This window comes from Dreissena polymorpha, chromosome 2, assembly GCF_020536995.1.
Source record: "Dreissena polymorpha isolate Duluth1 chromosome 2, UMN_Dpol_1.0, whole genome shotgun sequence".
Classification (NCBI taxonomy): domain Eukaryota; kingdom Metazoa; phylum Mollusca; class Bivalvia; order Myida; family Dreissenidae; genus Dreissena; species Dreissena polymorpha.
The window spans coordinates 1,334,121-1,354,927 of NC_068356.1; the positions used below are offsets into that span (position 1 = coordinate 1,334,121).

Consider the following 20,807-nt stretch of genomic DNA (forward strand, 5'->3'; position numbering starts at 1 on the left):
GCGATCTTGAGTTATCATCCGGAAACCATTTAACTATTTCGGGTCACCGTGACCTTGACCTTTGACCTAGTGACCTCAAAAGGGGTCATCTGTGAGTCATGATCAATGTATCTATGAAGTTTCATGATCCTAGGCATAAGCGTTCTTTAGTTATTATCCGGAAATCATTTTACTATTTCGGGTCACCGTGACCTTGACCTTGTGACCTAAAAATTAATAGGGTTCATCTGCGAGTCATGATCAATGAACCTACGAAGTTTCATGATCCTAGGCCTAAGCGTTCTTCAGTTTTATCATCCGGAAACCGTTTTACTATTTCGGGTCAACATGACCTTGACCTTTGTCCTAGTGACCTCAAAATCAATAGTGGTCATCTGCGAGTCATGATCAATGTACACGTGAAGTTTCATGATCCTAGGCATAAGCGTTCTTGAGTTATCATCAGGAAACAATCTGGTGGACAGACATACGGACCGACATGTGCAAAACAATATACCCTCTCTTCTTCGAAAGGGGGCATAATAATACAGAAGCATGAACCAACAAGGGAGGCAACTTGTTATGTCACAATTTGGCAGTGTATAAAAAGTGGTACTTAATTATCTCGGTAAACATGGGTCTAAATTACGTTTAAAAGCTATTTTCTGATTGGATGAAACAGTCCGAAATCATCCAATAAATAAAGTCGAGATATTTATCTTGCGGAACATGCAATGCCATGCCGCATGCAAGCTATTTATAAAGTAAATATCGAAAATCAATAAGTTTGTTATGTTTTTCGCGGTCATAGACAGTGTTCCTGGCTGAAAACGATGCAATATTACTTTTAAAGCGGGTATATACGATCTTGTGAAATATCTATTTATTAATATAAAATGTGTAAAAATTTATTATACATATATTTCAATATGAACTAAAATAAAAGTTAAGAAGAACATGTGTCGAAAAATGCTAAATAAGCCAGATATTTAATTCTGAAATCGAAAAAGGCTGTACAGCCGAATTCGCCAGCATGTATATCATGCATGTACGATGTGAATCTAAATTTAGTTTAACGGTTCATTTGAAATTCCTGCAGCGATATCGATTCATACGACACACAAACACTTACTAAAAAGACGAATGCATCGGTTATTGTAGGAAAATAATTACGAATTATCTTCGTCACAATCGGCTCAGGGCCCTAATTTGTATTTGCTGTATTTTATGAAGTTCGTCTTAAATGTATCATTTTTCTTGCATATTGTGTGTTATTATAACATATTTGTATCAATATTTTACAATTCAGCACATATAAAAATCGTATATACCCGCTTTAAGTCATTCATGCATTAGTTTTTAGCATAAAGAGGTAGAATATTAATGTAATAAGCGTTCTTGATTATCATCAGGAACAATCTGGTGGACAGACATACGGACCGACATGTGCAAAACAATATACCCTATCTTCTTCGAAAGGGGGCATAATAATACAGAAGCATGAACCAACAAGGGAGGCAACTTGTTATGTCACAATTTGGCAGTGTATAAAAAGTGGTATTTAATTATCTCGGTAAACATGGGTCTAAATTACGTTTAAAAGCTATTTTCTGATTGGATGAAACAGTCCGAAATCATCCAATAAATAAAGTCGAGATATTTATCTTGCGAAACATGCAATGCCATGCCGTATGCAAGCTATTTATAAAGTAAATATCGTAAATCAAAAAGTTTGTTATGTTTTTTTTCGCGGTCATAGACAGTGTTCCTGGCTGAAAACGATGCAATATTACTTTTAAGTCATTCATGCATTAGTTTTTAGCATAAAGAGGTAGAATATTAATGTAAAACATAATATTTTTTTATTTTAACTTGTGTCTGCTACAATTTAACGAGTGGTTACGGAAATAACCGATTGTACAGATGTATCGACAGACATATGCAAAACGAAAGAATAGCTTGCATATTTCAAGTTTATCAGCCTTGAAATTACCTATTAATCAAATGAGAATCGAAATTATTAAAATATAAACTAGTAATGTTCATTAACACCAAAATCTTTGGGCACAACCATCATATTTTTGGAAATCGTGATGTATTGTTTTTCGGAAACCGACGATCGGTAATTTCCATAACCATATGGAAAATTTCATCACTGACAAGTTTCGTTTCTAATGTTTTTCTCAAATATTCTACCACAAAATTATTGTATACCATAACTAAAATGAATTACAAGTAATAATTTCTTGATTTTGGGGAGGGACACTGTCTATAAATGCTTATAAAAAGGCATTAAGGCTAAACTTAAGTGCATAAAATATTGACAAATAAATCATAATTCAAGTGTAGACAAGTGTTCGTTTTATCCGATATATTCATTCATCCACATTGCTCAGACACTCAATTATATTGGAAATTATTACGAATATCTGATAAAACTTGCATTATTCATTTTTATCTTTAAACTTCCATTTCATAAATGTTTTTTTTTTGATAAACGTCGTCAATTATTAATTGTATATAGATTTCTCTATAGTTTGAAAAATATTTAGGCAAATATGTCTTATGTAAGATAAAATGCAAATAATTAATTCCTTTTTAATCAGTATTTTGGTTTATCGGTCAATAACAATATCACTTTGAACATTGAATTATTTAAAAGTTATAACAAACATTAAATGTTCTTCGAACAAATGATTCATAACACATATAACAGATTGATAGGAAGATATGAACAAATTAAGGTTGCTAGGTTGCCCGCCTAGAATGGTCCTGTTAGTATGGAAGTACTTGATATATAAATTTATTAGCCTGTCGGTGTTGTAAGGACATAAAATATTTTATGAATGTCTCAAAGTGTAGAATTATTTTGCATTTAGTAAAAGTAAGGAAACATATAACCCTTAAGTGGCTGACAAGAACTTGTGGCTGAGTACAACTAAAAAGAGGCATTATGCTTCTTGAAAATAAAAGTATACATCATTATATATGAATTTTCTGATCAAAAGTGTTATTTTTAGTGAATAGGGGAAATACATTTTTAAGAATAAACAATATAATTATAAATGCTTTGGCGAAGTGCATCATAGCATTATCATAGTACCAGTTTTGGTCTAAAAATCCAGTAACATTTTTTAAATTTCTTAACCTCTTGTTGCAAAAAAAAATCACGAAAAATATAATTTTCAGAGTAACCTATTAAAATAAAATAAAAAAGGCTTAATTAGACCCTAGATATTATTTTTGCAATCATTTTCAACAATTACAAATGTTTAAAAAAAGTATTGTTTCATGCTACTCATGGTACGAGTTTTTTGTCAGAAAATTAATTACATTTTTTTAAAATGCGTTACCCTTTGTTGCCAAAAAAATAATAAAAAATATAATTTTCAAAGATATCCTTTAAAACAAAAAGAAAATGCCTTCTTAAACCTTAAATATTATTCCTTCAAGCAATTTACATCAATTATTTATGTTTGAAAAAATCATCGGTTCATGCTAAATACTGTTTGATATACTGTAAATAATGTAACTACACATCCAAGTAGTGAGTCCATCAAACTATTGCAACCGAAACACCTGGTGTGCCAAGGCAGCAGCCGAAGTCAAATGCCTTCTGACTTAGTGCATTTTACTATTTATATTTGTATGCATTTGTATGTGTTTCTAAAAATGTATAATCTTAAATGAAATCTTCTGACCATGCATGTCCTAGATTTCAAAATCCAGGACCTGGTCTGACACATTGGTAACATTAAGGTCGCGGTGATGTAGTGGATGAGGTGTCCACCTAGCGATCGGGAGTTCGTGGGCTCGCTCCCTACTCGGGGAGCAATCTCATTATCTCCTCCACAGACAACAAGTACTGGTTCTTCCCAGGAAACGGAATCGACAAAGTCCACATCTGCCTATAATAGGCCTTCCTGTAATAGTCAGCAATTGACTGCAGGAAGTACGAAGTAGAAGTTAATGTTAAACTGTTACCAGGCTTCTGAATTTAATTAGCCAGGTCACAGGAAAAGGGCAGTCTAATCAGTATCCAATTAAACTATTTGTCATCGTCAGAAAACCGCTCTTAAGCAAACAGCTTTAAAACAACTGCAGGCTGAACTGGATCTAAACTGGCCACAATCGCCTTAATGTCTTTTTTACTGGGATACAGTTCATTTAAAGTGATATTATGGGCATCTAACAGTTTAAAGGTGTCTATCGCAACCGTTGTTTATTTTTGGTGTTTGCACTTCATATTCACTTATATGTTAATGCAGCATCAACATACTAAAACAATATCCCAGAAAGAGAAAAATAATGCATTTGAATATCGACCGTACTTTCATTTGACAACTGATCATGCATGTACGTTTTGAACCTAAATTTAGTTTTAGTGCAGATTCGTTCATACGACACAAAGACACAATTTTGTTTTACGGATCATTTCGGCTTACAGGACTGGGTAGGTCACTTAAGAATATCGAATATAAAATATATTTTTATAAACAACTGGTAGCAAGATGAGTTGCAGAAAATTGATCAGTAACCACAATTTAACTAACTCTTTTGATCTGTTAATTCTTTTCAGCTCAATTCAACAGTGCAAAATGCCCATTCTATCACTTTAACTTTAAAGGGGTCTTTTCACGTTTTGGTAAATTGACAAAAAGTGAAAAAGTTGTATCGGATTCGCAAATTTTCATTTTTAGTTATGTTATTTTTAGGAAACAGTATTACTGAACATTTACCATGGTCTAATATAGCCATTATATGCATCTTTTAACGATTTAAAAATTATAAAGCGTTGCAACGCGAAACGATTGAATAATTTGGAGAGTAATGTTGTTGTTGTTTAATTGTGTGAAACTACGAAGATTGCTTATATTAGGTATAAAATACGTCAACTATTATACTTGGCAGAAAAGTTGAGCAGGCTAATGCGTTTTTACTCAAGGACTAAGGGGGTCACTGGTTCGAGCCCTGCTGCGGATTACTTTTTCTTTAAAGAATTGTATTCTGGATTTTTAACTGGAGCTTTTAAGATCCAATGTTTACATTTATCAATATAAAGCATTTAATGACTAACTTCAAAACATGTCAAAATCTATGAAAAGGCCCCTTTAATATAATTAATATCTACTCCTATAAATATGAGGTCGATATACATGGACTAAACGGTAAATTACGTCTAATTATTTGGACTATAATGATAACAACAACATTAAATAATAAGAAGAAAGAATTCATACAAACCAGTAATTTGAGTAAAGAGTTTGTAATCAATGTATTTCAGGACAGCTTGGTGATATGCAAATCCCATACGACATGTTGAGTTCGGGTATCACAGCCATTCAATAAGTCGCAAAATGCTCGAACAAAATTTATAAAGCAAAATGTGACTTAAATTGATAACTAAAATTACCAGTATCATCAGTATGCCAGTTTTGCCTTGTCAAGCTGTCGAGATCCAGAAAGTGCTTCATTCACATTGAATATATCCTTCGAATTCCATTTATTGTTGCATTACTAAATAGCGAAACAAGCCGATTCAAGCTGTAAGAAAGTTTTGACACGAGTGTTATAAATTCTCTCATGGGCGAAGCCATTGTTGTAGAAAGTGATCCATTCACATCGAATATATCCTTCGAATTCCATCCATTGTTGTCATTAGCGAAGATTTAGTGAATAAATAATTCATATATCATAAATGACAGCTTCTAAATAGCGAAACAAGCCAATTTATGCAGTAAGAAAGTTTTGACTCGAGACTCTCATGGGGGCGGCCATTGTTGAATGTTGAAACACGAACGACAACTCTGCTAGGAGAATGTTATCAATGAAAATCAACGAGGTCGAGGTATTTCGATTAGAAAAATCGAGTTATCTCAATCGGACTGGCTCGGTCTTTTACATAGGTCGCCATTATGAAGAATTTTTTTATGGTTATCATACCTTAGACGATGCTGTTCCAGCACCGTCAAAAACTAACACGGCAACGATCTAATGGTAGTTAGTAAGATTTACCGGAAGTGTTTACAGTTGAACCATACCTGTAGCTCCACAGTATACTTGATAGGCATCATGTGCAGGGGTATCCGTACATCCTTCACAGTAGGTTTTGGTGTGGCTGGTGTCGTCTTCGGCGGTCCCGTGGGGACGGGGTTTGAGGTAGAGACGTTGCTGGGATACGGCGTATAACTTGTGGCATTACATGCGCTACCTAGTGCAAAAAAAACAACATATTAATGATGGTTATATGATTGGTTTTTTTTAATACTAGTAATATGAAAGTCCATGTCCATACTATTGTACTTCAATGGTTTGAAACATAAAGTAAAGTTTATCGCACGGTACTCGTTTTATGTTCATAGTATATCTCCTGACTACATATTTGATTAAAGAAATAAAAAATATGAACGTGCAAAAACCCTCGAGCCACCTGGCTTTTGGTTACCAATCGATAAATTGATTTCTTTCACACAGTAATTACAAGAAAACATTATATGAACAAGTTTCCCTTGCAATATATACAACGATTTGCACTATAAGATTTGATCTCAGATCTGCTCTTCTACGCTTATAGACCTCGAGGCTCGAGCTACTGTGCTGAAGAAAACTACTCCGTGTTAGGAAAGCAAGATATCAAGACAAGACCACAGAGCAAAATGACAAGGGTCCTGGTAGGTAGTCAACATCCCAAATCAAGTACTGGTAGGTACGATTCCGGGGCCCGTATTCGCCCACCGATTCTAAGATTTAACTCTAAAAATAAAGAATATCTTCTTGGAACTTTTAGTATGTCAAACTTCTTATAAAAGCGAGATTATATGATTTTTTCAAGTATTTATTAATTTATATAAAATGTGTAAAAGACTTATTAAACATATATTTTAATATAAATTAAATTAAAAGTTAAGAAGAACGTGTGTCGAAAAATGCGAAATAAGCAAGATATTTAATTCTGAAATCGAAAAAGGTTGTACAGTCGAATTCGCCAGCATGTAAATCATGCATGTACGATGTGAATCTAAATTTAGTTTAAAGGGATCTTTTCACGGTTTGGTAAATTGACAAAATTGAAAAAAGTTGTTTAAGATTCGCAAATTTTGGTTTAAATTATGATATTTGTGAGGAAACAGTATTACTAAACATTTACCATAGTCCAATATAGCCATTATATGTATCTTTTGACGATTTGAAAACCTAAAAATTATAAAGCGTTGCAACGCGAAACGATTTAATAATTTGGAGAGTTCTGTTGTTGTCGTTTAAATTTACAAAACTACGAAGATTGCTTATATAAGGTATAAAATACTTAAAGATTTACACTCGGCGGAATAGCCGAGAGAACAAATGCGTTTTTACTTCAAACTTACTCCAGGACTCCGGGGGTCACTGGTTCGAGCCTTGTTCCCCGCTACTTTTTTTCCTTTTTTTAATTATATTTTTGATTTTTACTGGAGCTTTTAAGATCCAATGTTCACATTTATCAATATAAAGCATTTAATGACAAACTTCAAAATATTCCAAAATCTGTGAAAAGGCCCCTTTAACGGTTCATTTTAAATTCCTGCAACGATATTTATTCATACGACACACGAACACTAACTAAAAACTCGAATGCTTCGGTTATTGTAGGACAATATTTACGAAATATCTTCGTCACAATCGGCTCGGGGTGCTAATTTGTCTTTGCTGCATTTTATTTCTTCGGTGTTTAATTTGTCTTTACTATTGTGTGTAATTGTAACACATTTTATCAATATATTACAATTTAACACATATAAAAATCGTATAATCTCGCTTTAAGAACACAATGTTCGTGTTATAAGCACCTTTAACGAATGCACACTTGCATTCATTTTAATTGAGTTCAAGATAAGTATTGTGAATCATAATTCTTAGAATGAGTTGGTGGATACGAACACTGGTCTATATGATGGCCTCGTACCCGCCTTAAGGAACGGGAACAGTGACTAAATATTGTTTGTTCGAATGAATGGATCTTCTATTAATTATTGGTGACCCGACTATCAAGTCTCCCTGCACTCGACGTAGTTTGAAAATAATTTGATATAATGAATATTTAAAACGATATTTTAACATAGCCGGGAGCTTAACCTAATGCTCATTGATTTTACTTCGATGTTAATGAGGTCATTGTGCGTCTAAGACTGCATCATGAAAGAACCCCGAACGTGTCACAGCTCTCCTATCTTATTAACTCGGAAGACAAAAGTTGGGACACATTTATTCATAGCTGCACTTTCAAGATTTTAGAGTTGACTGAGTGATATTCCTTTCGGTGTTGTGATGTGGGGCGGAGAAACCCTATTTTGCCCGGTATGCTGACTACCATCCAAGCACAAATGCGTCTGGAGCAAGGATTAAACCCGGGTCGCCAAGGAGACAAGCGCGCGTAATAACCACTGCGCTTACCAGGCAGCCCTACTGACTATGCAGTGTATGTTTGTGTATTTCGAAGTTCATGAGGATCTTCCGCTCCTGAGGTTAAATGATATGTGGACCCAGAGTGCGGGATGTCCCAGCGCTCCTGCCTTATCAAGTGACTATACAAACCAACGTTGATGGGATTATAGCTGCAATTCCCAGATACAATCTATATTTGTGTTAATGAAAGAGTTTCAATTTGGTGTGATATTGTGTTGGCGTGGGAGCCGGAGTACCCGAAGAAAACCCCGCATGCCCAGTGTGGTGACCACCAAACACACAAATGTTTTCATGAACGCGGATTGACCCCAGGTCACATATGTGAGAAGCGCGTGTAACAACCATTGCGCTTACCAGAGAGCTCACTGACTTTTCAGTTGTCTGTATTTCGAAGTCCTGAGGTTCATCCGCGCCTAAAACTGCATTTAATGTGTGTCCGGACTGTGTCCCAGCAATCTTACCTAATTTACTTAATAGACTCGCGAAAGTTGGGGCGGACATTTAATTATAGCTGCAATAACCAGCTTATATTTTGTTCGATGAAAGGCAATTTATATTGGAGTAGTCTTGTTCTGAGGTGGAAAACTGGAGTACCCGGAGGAAACCGCGCCTGTCCGATGTAGTGACCCCTACCATGCTCACATGCGACGGGACGGGGATTGACCACGGGGAACGATGAGGGCCAATATTTTGAGTCTCTCAATGATTGCGGTGGATCGACGTTAGAATGTCGTGTTGCATTCCCGATTTTGCACCGATGACCTATCGATATCTGGCCGATATGCAAACATATACCGTCCCGATATAAAAAATGCTGGGTATGTAAGAGCGTATGCAACATCCGCCATACACAGGTGTGATAGGCATTATATCATATTCGATGGAATGCAGTAAACAGCTATGTTGGGAACTGAATAAAGTGCGTCGTACCTGGCTTTGTTTGCCTGTATTAAAGATATAAGTTAAAATATATCACGGGAAAAAAACAGCATCTAAAAAATTTTCTGTTTATGTTTTATTCCATTTTTCACTATATAAGAAACACCATTGTTTTAATTATGGTACGCATATTATATCTGTATCTTGACACAAATATAGTTATATTAAAGTCGGCTGATGAAGTGCTTAATTGCATGAACGTGACATACATAATGACTACATACAAACTACTTTTTTCCGATAAATTATATATTTCATGCGAAAGAATTATTATATGTGTATGTTTATAAATGCATATATCAAATATAGAAAAATATAGCTGGCTTTAAGTCCGACATGGACATGCCCCTTTTAAGTGGACTTGTTAACAGGATGTCAAAATGGCAATTTTCCAACTTTGTATTTTTACTACAGGGGTCAGTGGATCGAGCCCAGTTGAGGGTTACTTTTGTTCTTTCTTTATCTTTTTTAATGGAGCTTTAGATACGATGACAAACTTCAATTCATGCCAAAATCTGTGAAAAGGTCCCTTTAATACGGTGTGAGGGAATTATATGGATTTGTGCTAACAAAACACTTAACTCTGTTAACTCTTTCATTATCAAATTCCTCGCAATACTCAGAATTAACGTCGCATAAACAGATAAAGAGTTTAACATTCTTAGTTCTTCGCTTGCGAAGAACTAAGGTTATGAGTGTGTTTTGCAGGTCAGTCTGCTGTTAACTACGCTCGGAACTAACTACGCTAGGAACGATAACCACATCTGCCTGTTTATACTCTACCACTGGTGCACTGCAGACAGCAGCAGACAGCAGTGTGTGTATGTAATCAATATTGGTTAACAGCTTGTGGGTCGACATTGGCCAGTTTGTCATTGAAATCTGTACATATTGGCTGCTTTCATGGAAAACGGGGCTTAATGCATGTCAAATAAGTGGTGTCCCAGATTAGCCTGTACACACTGATTAGCCTGTGCAATCTACACAAGCTAATCAAGGAGGACAATTTTTGATTTTATGATGTTTTTTGTTTAAAAAGAGTCTCTGGTACTGGGATGACAATTAATGCATTTGCATTAAGCCCTGTTTTTTCCAAAATGGAGCTTAAATTATCTGTTCTTTTAATGATTTGAAAAAAAGGAAAAAGGTGATAATAACTTCAAAGTAACATCGCTGACAAGGAAAATCACATTTAAATCAAATAAACAACCAATGAGTTCTAAATTTTTACCTTGTGGCATTTTTAGTAAACATCTAAAAAGGGACCTTTTCACAGTTTGTCGTTAAATGCTTAATATGGATAAATGTAAATATTGGTTTTTAAAAGCTGCTTTTAAAAAACAACAAATCAAGAATACAATTAAAGAAACAAAAAAAGTTACCCTTAACCGGGCTCCAACCACTGACCCCTGGAGTAAAAGTCTACCGCTTAGACCACTCGGCCATCCATGCTCATACAATAAGAAAGGGGGTTTACCTTTTCTGTTTTTTATGTCTTGAAATCTAATATTTTAATGCAGATAAGCTTTTTAGTACCGATGTTTCCATTTATGAATTTAAGCATTTAATAACGAACTTCAAAGAAAGCCAAAATTTGTGAATACATGACTTTAATCTTAGGATATCTTAAGTAGTGTCAGAAAATATAACGGCCATGGTGTCGGAAATTGTCGAAATGTCGAAAAATGCATGTTTTATAGCGTATTAAGATGTGAAAGACATGTTGGGATGCGTTAACTGGTGTAACCGAATTATGTTAGTATCACGGATATGTTGTCTAGCGTTAGTTAGTGTAACGGGCTTGTTGGGTAGAGTTAATAATTGTAACGGACTTGTCAGCAAGTGTGACGGACATGTTTGGTAGCGCTAGTTTGTGGAACGGACATGTTTGGTAGCGTGTGATAGTGTAACGGACATGTTGGGTGGCGTTACTAAGAGTAAACGGTCATATTGGGTAGCGTTAGTTAATGTAACGGACTTGTTGGGTAGCGTTTGTAGGTGTAAACGGACATATAGGGTAGCGTTAGTTAATGTAACGGATATGTTGGGTAGCGTTTGTAGGTGTAAACGGACATATAAGGTAGCGTTAGTTAATGTAACGGATATGTTGGGTAGCGTTTGTAGGTGTAAACGGACATATTGGGTAGCGTTAGTAAATGTAACGGATATGTTGGGTTGCGTTCGTAAGTGTATAAGGAAATATTGAGTAGCGTTAGTTAATGAAACGGATATGTTGGGAAGCGTTTGATAGTGTAACGAACGTGTTGAGTAGCGTAAGTTTATGTTACAAACATGTTGGGAAGATTTCGTATGTGTAACGGACATGTCGCGTGTCTACCTCGCCTGGACAGGTAGTGGTTTCGTTAGACTTGAGAGCAAACCTAGCCCTGGTACATACGTAACTGACATACACACTAGAGGGCAAGTGGGGTGAGCGGGGAAGTACACCGTGGATAAACGGGCGCGCTAAGATAACCAGCTCCCCGACAGCGTCGCTTCGTATTAGTGTGCTTTTTTATTCCTAGTGATTCCGAGACATGTGGTAACAGAAACATTTAAACAGCCGCTTAAAGCCATATGGGGAGATTTACTTAAACATAAACTTAATTTTTTACCAGATTCAAAGTTTTTTGCCGAGTCTTATTTCCTACGATGGTAACTTTTTAATACAAGTACATGTTTGTTTGTTAGCATCAACTATATATCCCTATTTGTATTCACACATTTCATATTTTACATGAAGTGGGATTTGGCACACTTTTTTCTTTGATGAGAGATAGTATAGTTTTTTAAGTTCAAAATGATATTAAAGGGACCTTTTCACGTTTTGGTAGATTGAAAAAAAAATGTTTCAGATTCGCACATTTTCGTTGAAGATATGATATTTGTGAGGAAACTGTAATACTGAACATTTACCATACATTAAAATAACCATTATATGCATTTTTGACGATTTAAAAACTGAAAATTAGAAAGTGCTGCAACGCGAAACGGTTGAAGAATTTGGAGAGTTGTGTCGTTGTCGTTATGATTGTTGCGTCACTACGTGGATTGCCTATCTAAAGTATTAAATACATACAATGAGCACGAATGACCGAGTGGTCTAAGCGTAAGATTTTTACTACAGGGGTCAGTGGATCGAGCCCAGTTGAGGGTTACTTTTGTTCTTTCTTTATCTTTTTTAATTGGAGCTTTAGATACGATAACAAACTTCAATTCATGCCAAAATCTGTGAAAAGGTCCCTTTAATACGATGTGAAGGAATTATATGGATTTGTGCTAACAAAACACTCAGTGTTGTTAACTCTTTCATTATCAAATTCCTCGCAATACTCAGAATTAACGTCGCATAAACAGATAAAGAGTTTAACATTCTTATGTTAAGGTTATGAGTGTGTTTTGCAAGTCAGTCTGCTGTTAACTACGCTAGGAACTAACTACGCTAGGAACGATAACCACATCTGCCTGTTTATACTCTACCACTGGTGCACTGCAGACAGCAGCAGCTAATCAAGGAGGACAATTTTTGATTGTATGTTGTTTTTTGTTTAAAGAGAGTCTCTTGTACTTGGATGACAATTAATGCATTTGCATTAAGCCCTGTTTTTTCCAAAATGGAGCTTAAATTATCTGTTCTATTGAAAAAAAGGAAAAAAAGGTGATAATAATTTCAAAGTAACATCGCTTACAAGGAAAATCACATTTAAATCAAATAAACAACCAATGAGTTCTAAATTTTTACCTTGTGGCATTTTTTAGTAAACATCTAAAAATGGACCTTTTCACAGTTTGTCGTTAAATGCTTAATATGGATAAATGTAAACATTGGTTTTTAAAAGCTCCTTTTAAAAAACAACAAATCAAGAATACAATTAAAGAAACAAAAAAGTTACCCTTAACCGGGCTCGAACCACTGACCCCTTGAATAAAAGTCTATCGTTTAGACCACTCGGCCATCCGTGCTCATACCATGAGAGATGTATTCTATACTATATATATTAAAGGAATCCTCGCAGTATGAAAAAATATAACGACAACAACAGAACTCTCCAAATTATTAAATCGTTTAATTTTGTCAATTTACCAAAACGTGAAAAGGTCCCTTTAATGTCTTCAGACTTGCAAATTGTATGAGTTCAATACACTGTCAGATCTTACATCATGAATAACTTACAGGTTAAGTGGTTGCCTGTTAGCCTGGGGCCAATAGATTTAAGCCCAGGAAACTCAATTTCAATAGTTGATGACAGTTTGGCTAAAAAGCAGGACAACTTTTCAAAGCTTGAACAACTCACTCCAATTAAATATAGAATACAAATTGGCGACTGTGGATCAATTAGGCCGACAAATGATTCAATTCCGGCTCACAACAAGACATGATGCATTACAAGTATGTCATGTCGGCAAAATTGTTGCTCAATAATTTAAAGAAAATAAATTAAGTATTAGATACACATAACAAAACATGTCCATGATTCTAGGCTTGTTATTCTTTAGCAAGACAATCAAAATTCTAAAGATGGTTGCCAGTGCAGCAACCAATTGCGAAAAAAAGAGACATATTGTTGTTATTTTGTCTAAGTTATCTCTATAGTATAAATATGAAGATAAACAGTGCACACACATCTCGTGCGTTAAGACAGACTCTTTATAAATGTGAATGGGTTGGTTTTATTTCAAACTTGCGATATAAAAAGATATAACATAATTTTGAAAACTGAGTTGCGTCTAAGATTATGCAATAGCGAAGAACTTCAGTGCCTTCAGCGCTTTGATTTATTACGCTGCACGTCAGTTTTACTGCGTCTCCAAAGAATACGATGCGTTTTACGGTACATCTAGTTTCATTTTATGACATCCGGTAATCGCCGTTTCACATTCCAGATCGGTGACAGGTAAACAACAACAAACATTTTGAAATGTTAACTTAAACGCTCGCTACACGCGATGAATTTTAATTGACTATTTATTTAAATTACCTATCGCCTGCATATTTAGCGCATTTTACATCGCTAAGCGCACCTTGATGTAGAAAAAATTGTGCAACGTTAAGAGTTAAACATTTATTTATAAAGCATTCCTTAAGTGTTTGCGAAACTTTGCTTTTAATTATTATAAAACTTAATGCCAATACTTAATTCTCACTACTTAGTTTTAAAATATAAATCATAATGTTCAGGAAAAAAAAAACAAGCACAAAAACGTTTTTCTTTTCAAACTATAAGCACTACTTCCAATAAATTAATTCACAAACTTATAAAATGTTAATTTTAATTTCTTTACAAAAAGTTTGCCTGAGTAATCTTACAGCTATAACGAAATCATGTTACATACATTCAAACTGTCTATTCGGGATATTTGGATTGTAAATCCATTGTATTATTTCGCTTAAACGTCACCATTTTTAAGTAAAAAACGCATTTATGTATTTCATAAATGGCAAAACTATTTAATTACCAGCATACACATAACTTGCAATTCGATGTGATTTTACGGGTTGAACTTAGATTTAAAAAGCCATTTTTTAGACGTTGTAACATTTTAGTAATACATGTCTCAAAGTTTGAATTAACAAAATGCTAATGATCAGAATTCGAAACAATCTCATTTGTTTTGTTTTTTTCTCTTGACACATATGTGCTTAATGTATCGAATTGGTGTCAAATTTTTGTATAGGTAGTTTCCAAACTTTGTATTTCTAAATAATATATTTTCTTTATAGATAAGAGAATCGAAGCTAGATTGTAATAATATACTATCTGTCGGCCTACGACGAACTTAATTTACGTAAGCTTCAAACCTCTTCATCGGCTAATCTGTTTTTTTGCAGACAGTCTAACTCTAATATATGTGTCCTAAGTGTCTGCGGTTGAATTTACACTTAAATCTCACCCGAATTAGGCATGCAGAAGTCATAGATTGAACTTCTTTAAAAGCATAATAATGCAAAAGCATTACAGTAAAATGTTGAATCTGTTATAATTCTTAAACAAAATTATTCCAATTTCTGTTTTCTCATTAAATTGGCATAGAACAGACGAGCATTAACAGAAGCATACATGCCCTATGGTCCGCTTTTTTTTTCACGATTAGAGAATATTATATTTTCTCAACATTAAACTTCGGTAACACGCCAGTATACAATAATAAACAAGTCGTCAAAATGTAACAACTTCGAGTAGCATGTACTGTTACATTTCAACGACATGTTCTATAGAAACTGTATAATTATTGTAATGATAATGAACATGTTCCTTCCCGTACTGTTATCCATATCATGTTCTCCCCAGGCAACGGATTCAAAAGTTTCTAAACCCATTTATGCCTAGTGGACTCTCCCATCCTTCTAAATTGGATCAATTTATTTCCAAAATTAGGTATGTCTAGTATATTTATCATGCGGCGTCTCAACTGGGTCTGCGCTGTTTGCCAAGGCCCTTTTTCTAGACGCTAGGCAATCTTGGGTTAATGTATAAGCCCGGTCACTTTGGTACAATCATGTTTAACTGAATATTATTAACCAACCTACCTTGTACACTGACAAGTAAATATTTTTCTTACATACAAACATCGCACGTGTCAGCTTCGGGCTTTCATATCAAATCGCAATTATATAAGAACACACTTACTTAGCAAATCGCACCCACATACCAAAACACGCATATATCAACATCATACATCATTATCACACTGCGCACTTGCATATCAGCATCACGCTTACATATCAACATCATACGAACGTATCAACATCACACTAAAATATCAAAATCACACTTACATATCACCGCGTTGCCCGCGGCCGCCCAGTCTTTGCATTGCTGCATTGCCGCCGACGACGATCCGCTATCCGTCGTCGGATAAGTACATTTGCACTCAAATGTTGACCCCGGTCCGGCGAAGTGCACGATGATGCCGACACCGACGGCGATGGCGATAGCGAGGAAGGCGAGTATGAACGCCTTGGCGGTGCTGATGTACATGCCTCGGTCACGTGGCGCGCTATCGTTCAGAGAATTAATGTCCGACTTGTACTTCACTGTGACGTCCTCTAGCTCGTAGTTGTTTTCGGGCATCTGACCCCGAATATGTAGTCAATCAGTCGCTCCGACACGAGATGTGGCTTTAATTTAATTTTTAAGAAATAATGTTATCTTATATGGGTACAGAAAATGAGATCGACATTAATCTAAAATATGTTGTTTCGTAAACGCTCGTGAAACTGATAAAACAGTCAACATAAATTTAATGTAATACAGTCAAGTTGCCATTTCCGCATCATTACCCATTTAGCACACATCATCTTCAAGGCCTGTTCTTTAAAACGCATTGATTGAGTCGTAATCGGAAATACTCTTTGTCAAACATTTCGGTATGTTTTGCTGACATGTATATACGATATTGTTGATTTCCGTCTCGTTTCCAAATCGAGGTTAAACATTGTTCGCGGCCACATGCTATAACTATGTTGGAAAGCAAGAAGTTTAAGCATTAATTTAAAGGCCATTTAGTAGTCCTTCTACCTGCAAAAGTCCATTTCAGTTTTGATCCGTGTTTAAGATTTTGCAACACCTTAAATGAAATAAAGATTTAGGGCAATAACGGATCAAGCGTGATAATATGCGTATTGATAATATATTATATTAAAATATATGCACATCTTGTTGATTCTTACAATAAATGACCTCAATTTTAAAGTTTTATTTATGATCCATGTTCAGTATCGATGATTATATATGATTTAAACAATTTCATGGTTTATAAGACGCCCATATCTTTTTGATCTATTTATGATTTTCAACAGATAATTCACACAAGAACACCATGCGTAAAGTATAGATACAAGATCACATATAGAAAACAATCAATAACAAAAACATGAATATTATTTATAACTGGCAATATAACTTGGTCATTGTAAACAACAAAGTTCATGTTTCGACAGTTCAGATAGCGTGTTAGATGCCCCCTCCCTGAGTGGATTCGATCACGTGATCCGTTATAGCTACAAATGATCCGTTCATGCATGAATTCTGCGGCGAAAAAAAGTTATCACAAATACATTTTGCTTGCGTTTAAAAATAAGACTATGTGCTGAATCAGTTAGCAAAGGTAATATTTAATCAAACTGGTGTAAAAGAAGTCTCAAACCATTTATTGCTTTTCACCAGAACAACTTTATTACGCTACTGATCCGGTAATGGTAACTTGACTGTACAAACTTGGAAAACCTAATAAGAACGGTTCAAGGAGGCAATTGCGTATTTTGATAGTGCGAAAGACAATTGGCATTCATAAATTACATCTCGTAAAATGATTGCTTTCAGGTAAGAGCAGTAGCTGGTAAATGCGCCTCTCACTTCTGCGACCCGGGTCCAATCCCCATTACCGGCGCAAGTGAGTTTGATAGGTGGCAATCTTACCGGACAGCTGGGTTTTAAGCAGACTATATAGCTGGAAATTGAAGCTATAATAAGCAAATTCGTCCCAACTTTCTAGTAAGTCTATTAAGGTAAACTATGTACGAGTGCTGGGACACACTCCGGGTCTTCACATAATGTAGCCTCTGGCCCGGAAGGACCTCATAAACTTTAAAATACACACACACTCGTATAAATATTTTCTTTTCAGTAAGCAAAACTCTTTTGTTTTGGAGAACGCATTGCGACGACAATTATAAATTGATACTGAAGAAGGTAATGCCGGTTTATTTCCACACATATAAATAAGAAAGGGATTAGCGTTATTTTGTATTCATATTCGCTGAATTGTGTGATCCCGATAAGAAATTTCGTAGCGAGTGAAGTCAAGATATAGAGTATGTCGGTATAAATACACTGTACATTTGGTAGTATGTCTAGAGATTTACATCGGCATCGGATACCATATATATGGTATCCGATGCCGATGTACATCTCTAGACATACTACCAAATGTACAGTGTATTTATATCGACATAATGTCAAATGTTTACACACACATATACATAGTATATATGATGTCATTATGCACATGTAGACTTGGTATGAAATGTTAAAATATACACATTCTATTTAATGTACACATATATACATGCATAGTTGTACGCATGTAGGCATGATATCCAATGTACATATATAGAAATGATATCCAATGTATACACACAAACATGTTACTCAATGTAAACATAAATACATGATATTCAATGTTCACATATAGACATGATATCCACTGGGCACGTATATGCAAATCTCATTTTCACCTATAGACATTATATCCAGTCTACCTATAATATCAAATAGACACATACAAACATAGTACTTAACGCACACTTTTCCTGAAATGACCTCTTACCTTATATTTTTCATTTAAGTTTTGTCAGTAAACGCATTATCTTGCTATACTCTTTTATACTGTTTCGACAATTAATCTTAAAGTACTAACGTGTCATGTTATTTAATGTACACATACATGCATGATATTATATGTTCATATATAGACATGATATCCACTGGGCACGTATATGAAGATCTCATGTTATCCTATAGACAGTCTACCAATGTACTAATAATATCTATTAGACCTCCTACCTTATATTTTCCTTTTAGGTTTTGTCACTTAACGCATTATCTTGCTATACTCTTTTATACTGTTTCAACAATTAATCTTCTAAGTACTAACGTTTCATAATCCAGTCTACATGAATGTTCACAATCGTCGCTCACACTGTTTATTTATCAATGAGATAAGTCACTCATCCTTGCTTACAATAAAATTAATTGCTATTCGCGTCCTGTTTCCATTTAATTAATGCTAATAAGGCCGTGTCTACCTGTTCGCAGTACGTATCCGTGTCGGGGAGCGCTGATACCAAAGTGACGTAAACGTACGTAACAAAATTAAGGGTTATTCTTGCTAAAATGGGAAACCGCAACGATGTGAATCAATGCATGTTTTAGTCACAAAATATAACTTTATGTCTACCGTATAAACGTTTGACCAAATCCTAATTGTTGGTAAACTAGGATATTGTGTACAGGTTTAACGAGCATGTATTTTTAAATTCCCCTTCCGATGATGAAATTCAGAGGAAAACATTAATAAAAAATAACTCATTAAGACAGATCCGGTTACAATTTAACTCAGAGCGTGACTCACATTTCTAAAAAAATTTAACACATGAACGTCTATATAAAACAAGTTGTTGATTTTAATTATAGAAATACAATACCGCAAACGCATTATTATTTGTGTACAATTAGTTGATTTTATTGTTCGACAGACCAATGATTGTTGATCTTAATCAACAATTATTCCCCACATTTAATGTTTGAAAAACTTAGTTACCGTAGGCACGACAGACAGGGTTTCTACAAGGAGTTAATGAATGGATGTTGGGCTTTGACGGTGTGGATTTTGCACAGTATCCACTCCCACGTTATTAGAGAACGTTACGTTTTACGTGGATAATGTGTGTAATTTATGCTGAACTGCATACATAGTGAATGTTTGACTTGCGGGCGACTTATGACCCAGTGATCAGGGACAAAATGTAAAGCGCCTTTGAACGCACATCTCGCGTATGAAAAGGGCGCTATAAAAAAAATGTGGTATAAAAAATAATAAATAATAATGCAATCATATATATGTGTATACACATTGGATACTATGTCGTTATCTGTAGATTTGATTGTATGTCTAGAAATATACATTGGATACCATACATGTATGTGCTTCAAATACCTTGTCAATATATGCACATTTGATATCTTTATATGTTAATTGGATGCAAACATGGGTTAGTGTGTAGTCAGTACTTCTCGAAGCCATGTAAGCGTAGCGCTTTACATATATGGAAAGTATGTGATTGCTTGTACTACTTGTTTCCAAGTTAGTAAAGCGCACTGCAGACATGGTCAGTTTGTAGTTTCTTGTATAACCTGTAACCATGGTAGCGTTCCGGGCGCAAGACTTTGCAAGTGTGTCGGCGTCGGAACTTCTTGTAGCAAGTGTAGCGTTACGCACTGCAAACATTGCCAGTACGTGTACTACTTGTAACCATGGTAGCGTAACGTACTGCAGACATGTTTTGTATGTAGTTGCATGTACTTCCTGCAGCCAGGAAAGCGTAGTGCACTTCAGACATTGATCGTGTATTGTTAGTTGCTTGTACTTTTTTTGGCCATTGTAGCGTTACGTACTGCATACAATGCCAGTATGTTGCGTCTTGTACTACTTGTATTAAACCATGGTTGCGTCGCGCTCTGCAGACATGGCCAGTATATACCGGTAGTTTTCTGAACGGCTTACATTATTGCAGATATGGCCAGGATTATGCCGTTATTTCTACTTCATTTACGGCGATTCTTTGTTGCCGTCATGTACCGTGAACTTCACATGGCTTACATTTAAATTTGACAAAGCGTTACAACGTCAGCGGAGTGACTTGTACATTTTTCAAATCCAAAGTG

The 20,807-nt window shown here is 35.2% G+C and overlaps 1 protein-coding gene across 1 annotated transcript in view; it reads right to left on the reverse strand.

Moving 5' to 3' along the window:
* Positions 1-19,148, reverse strand: part of LOC127865584 (aminopeptidase N-like) — a 47,048-nt gene extending 27,900 nt beyond the window's left edge. The window contains exons 1-3 of the mRNA XM_052405435.1: positions 18,927-19,148; positions 16,139-16,480; positions 6,021-6,190 (exon numbers count right to left, since the gene is read on the reverse strand). Coding sequence (XP_052261395.1) covers positions 6,021-6,190; positions 16,139-16,433 — 465 coding nt within the window. The 5' untranslated portion in view covers positions 16,434-16,480; positions 18,927-19,148. The remainder of the gene's footprint in view (positions 1-6,020; positions 6,191-16,138; positions 16,481-18,926) is intronic.
* Positions 19,149-20,807: the final 1,659 nt, after the last annotated feature.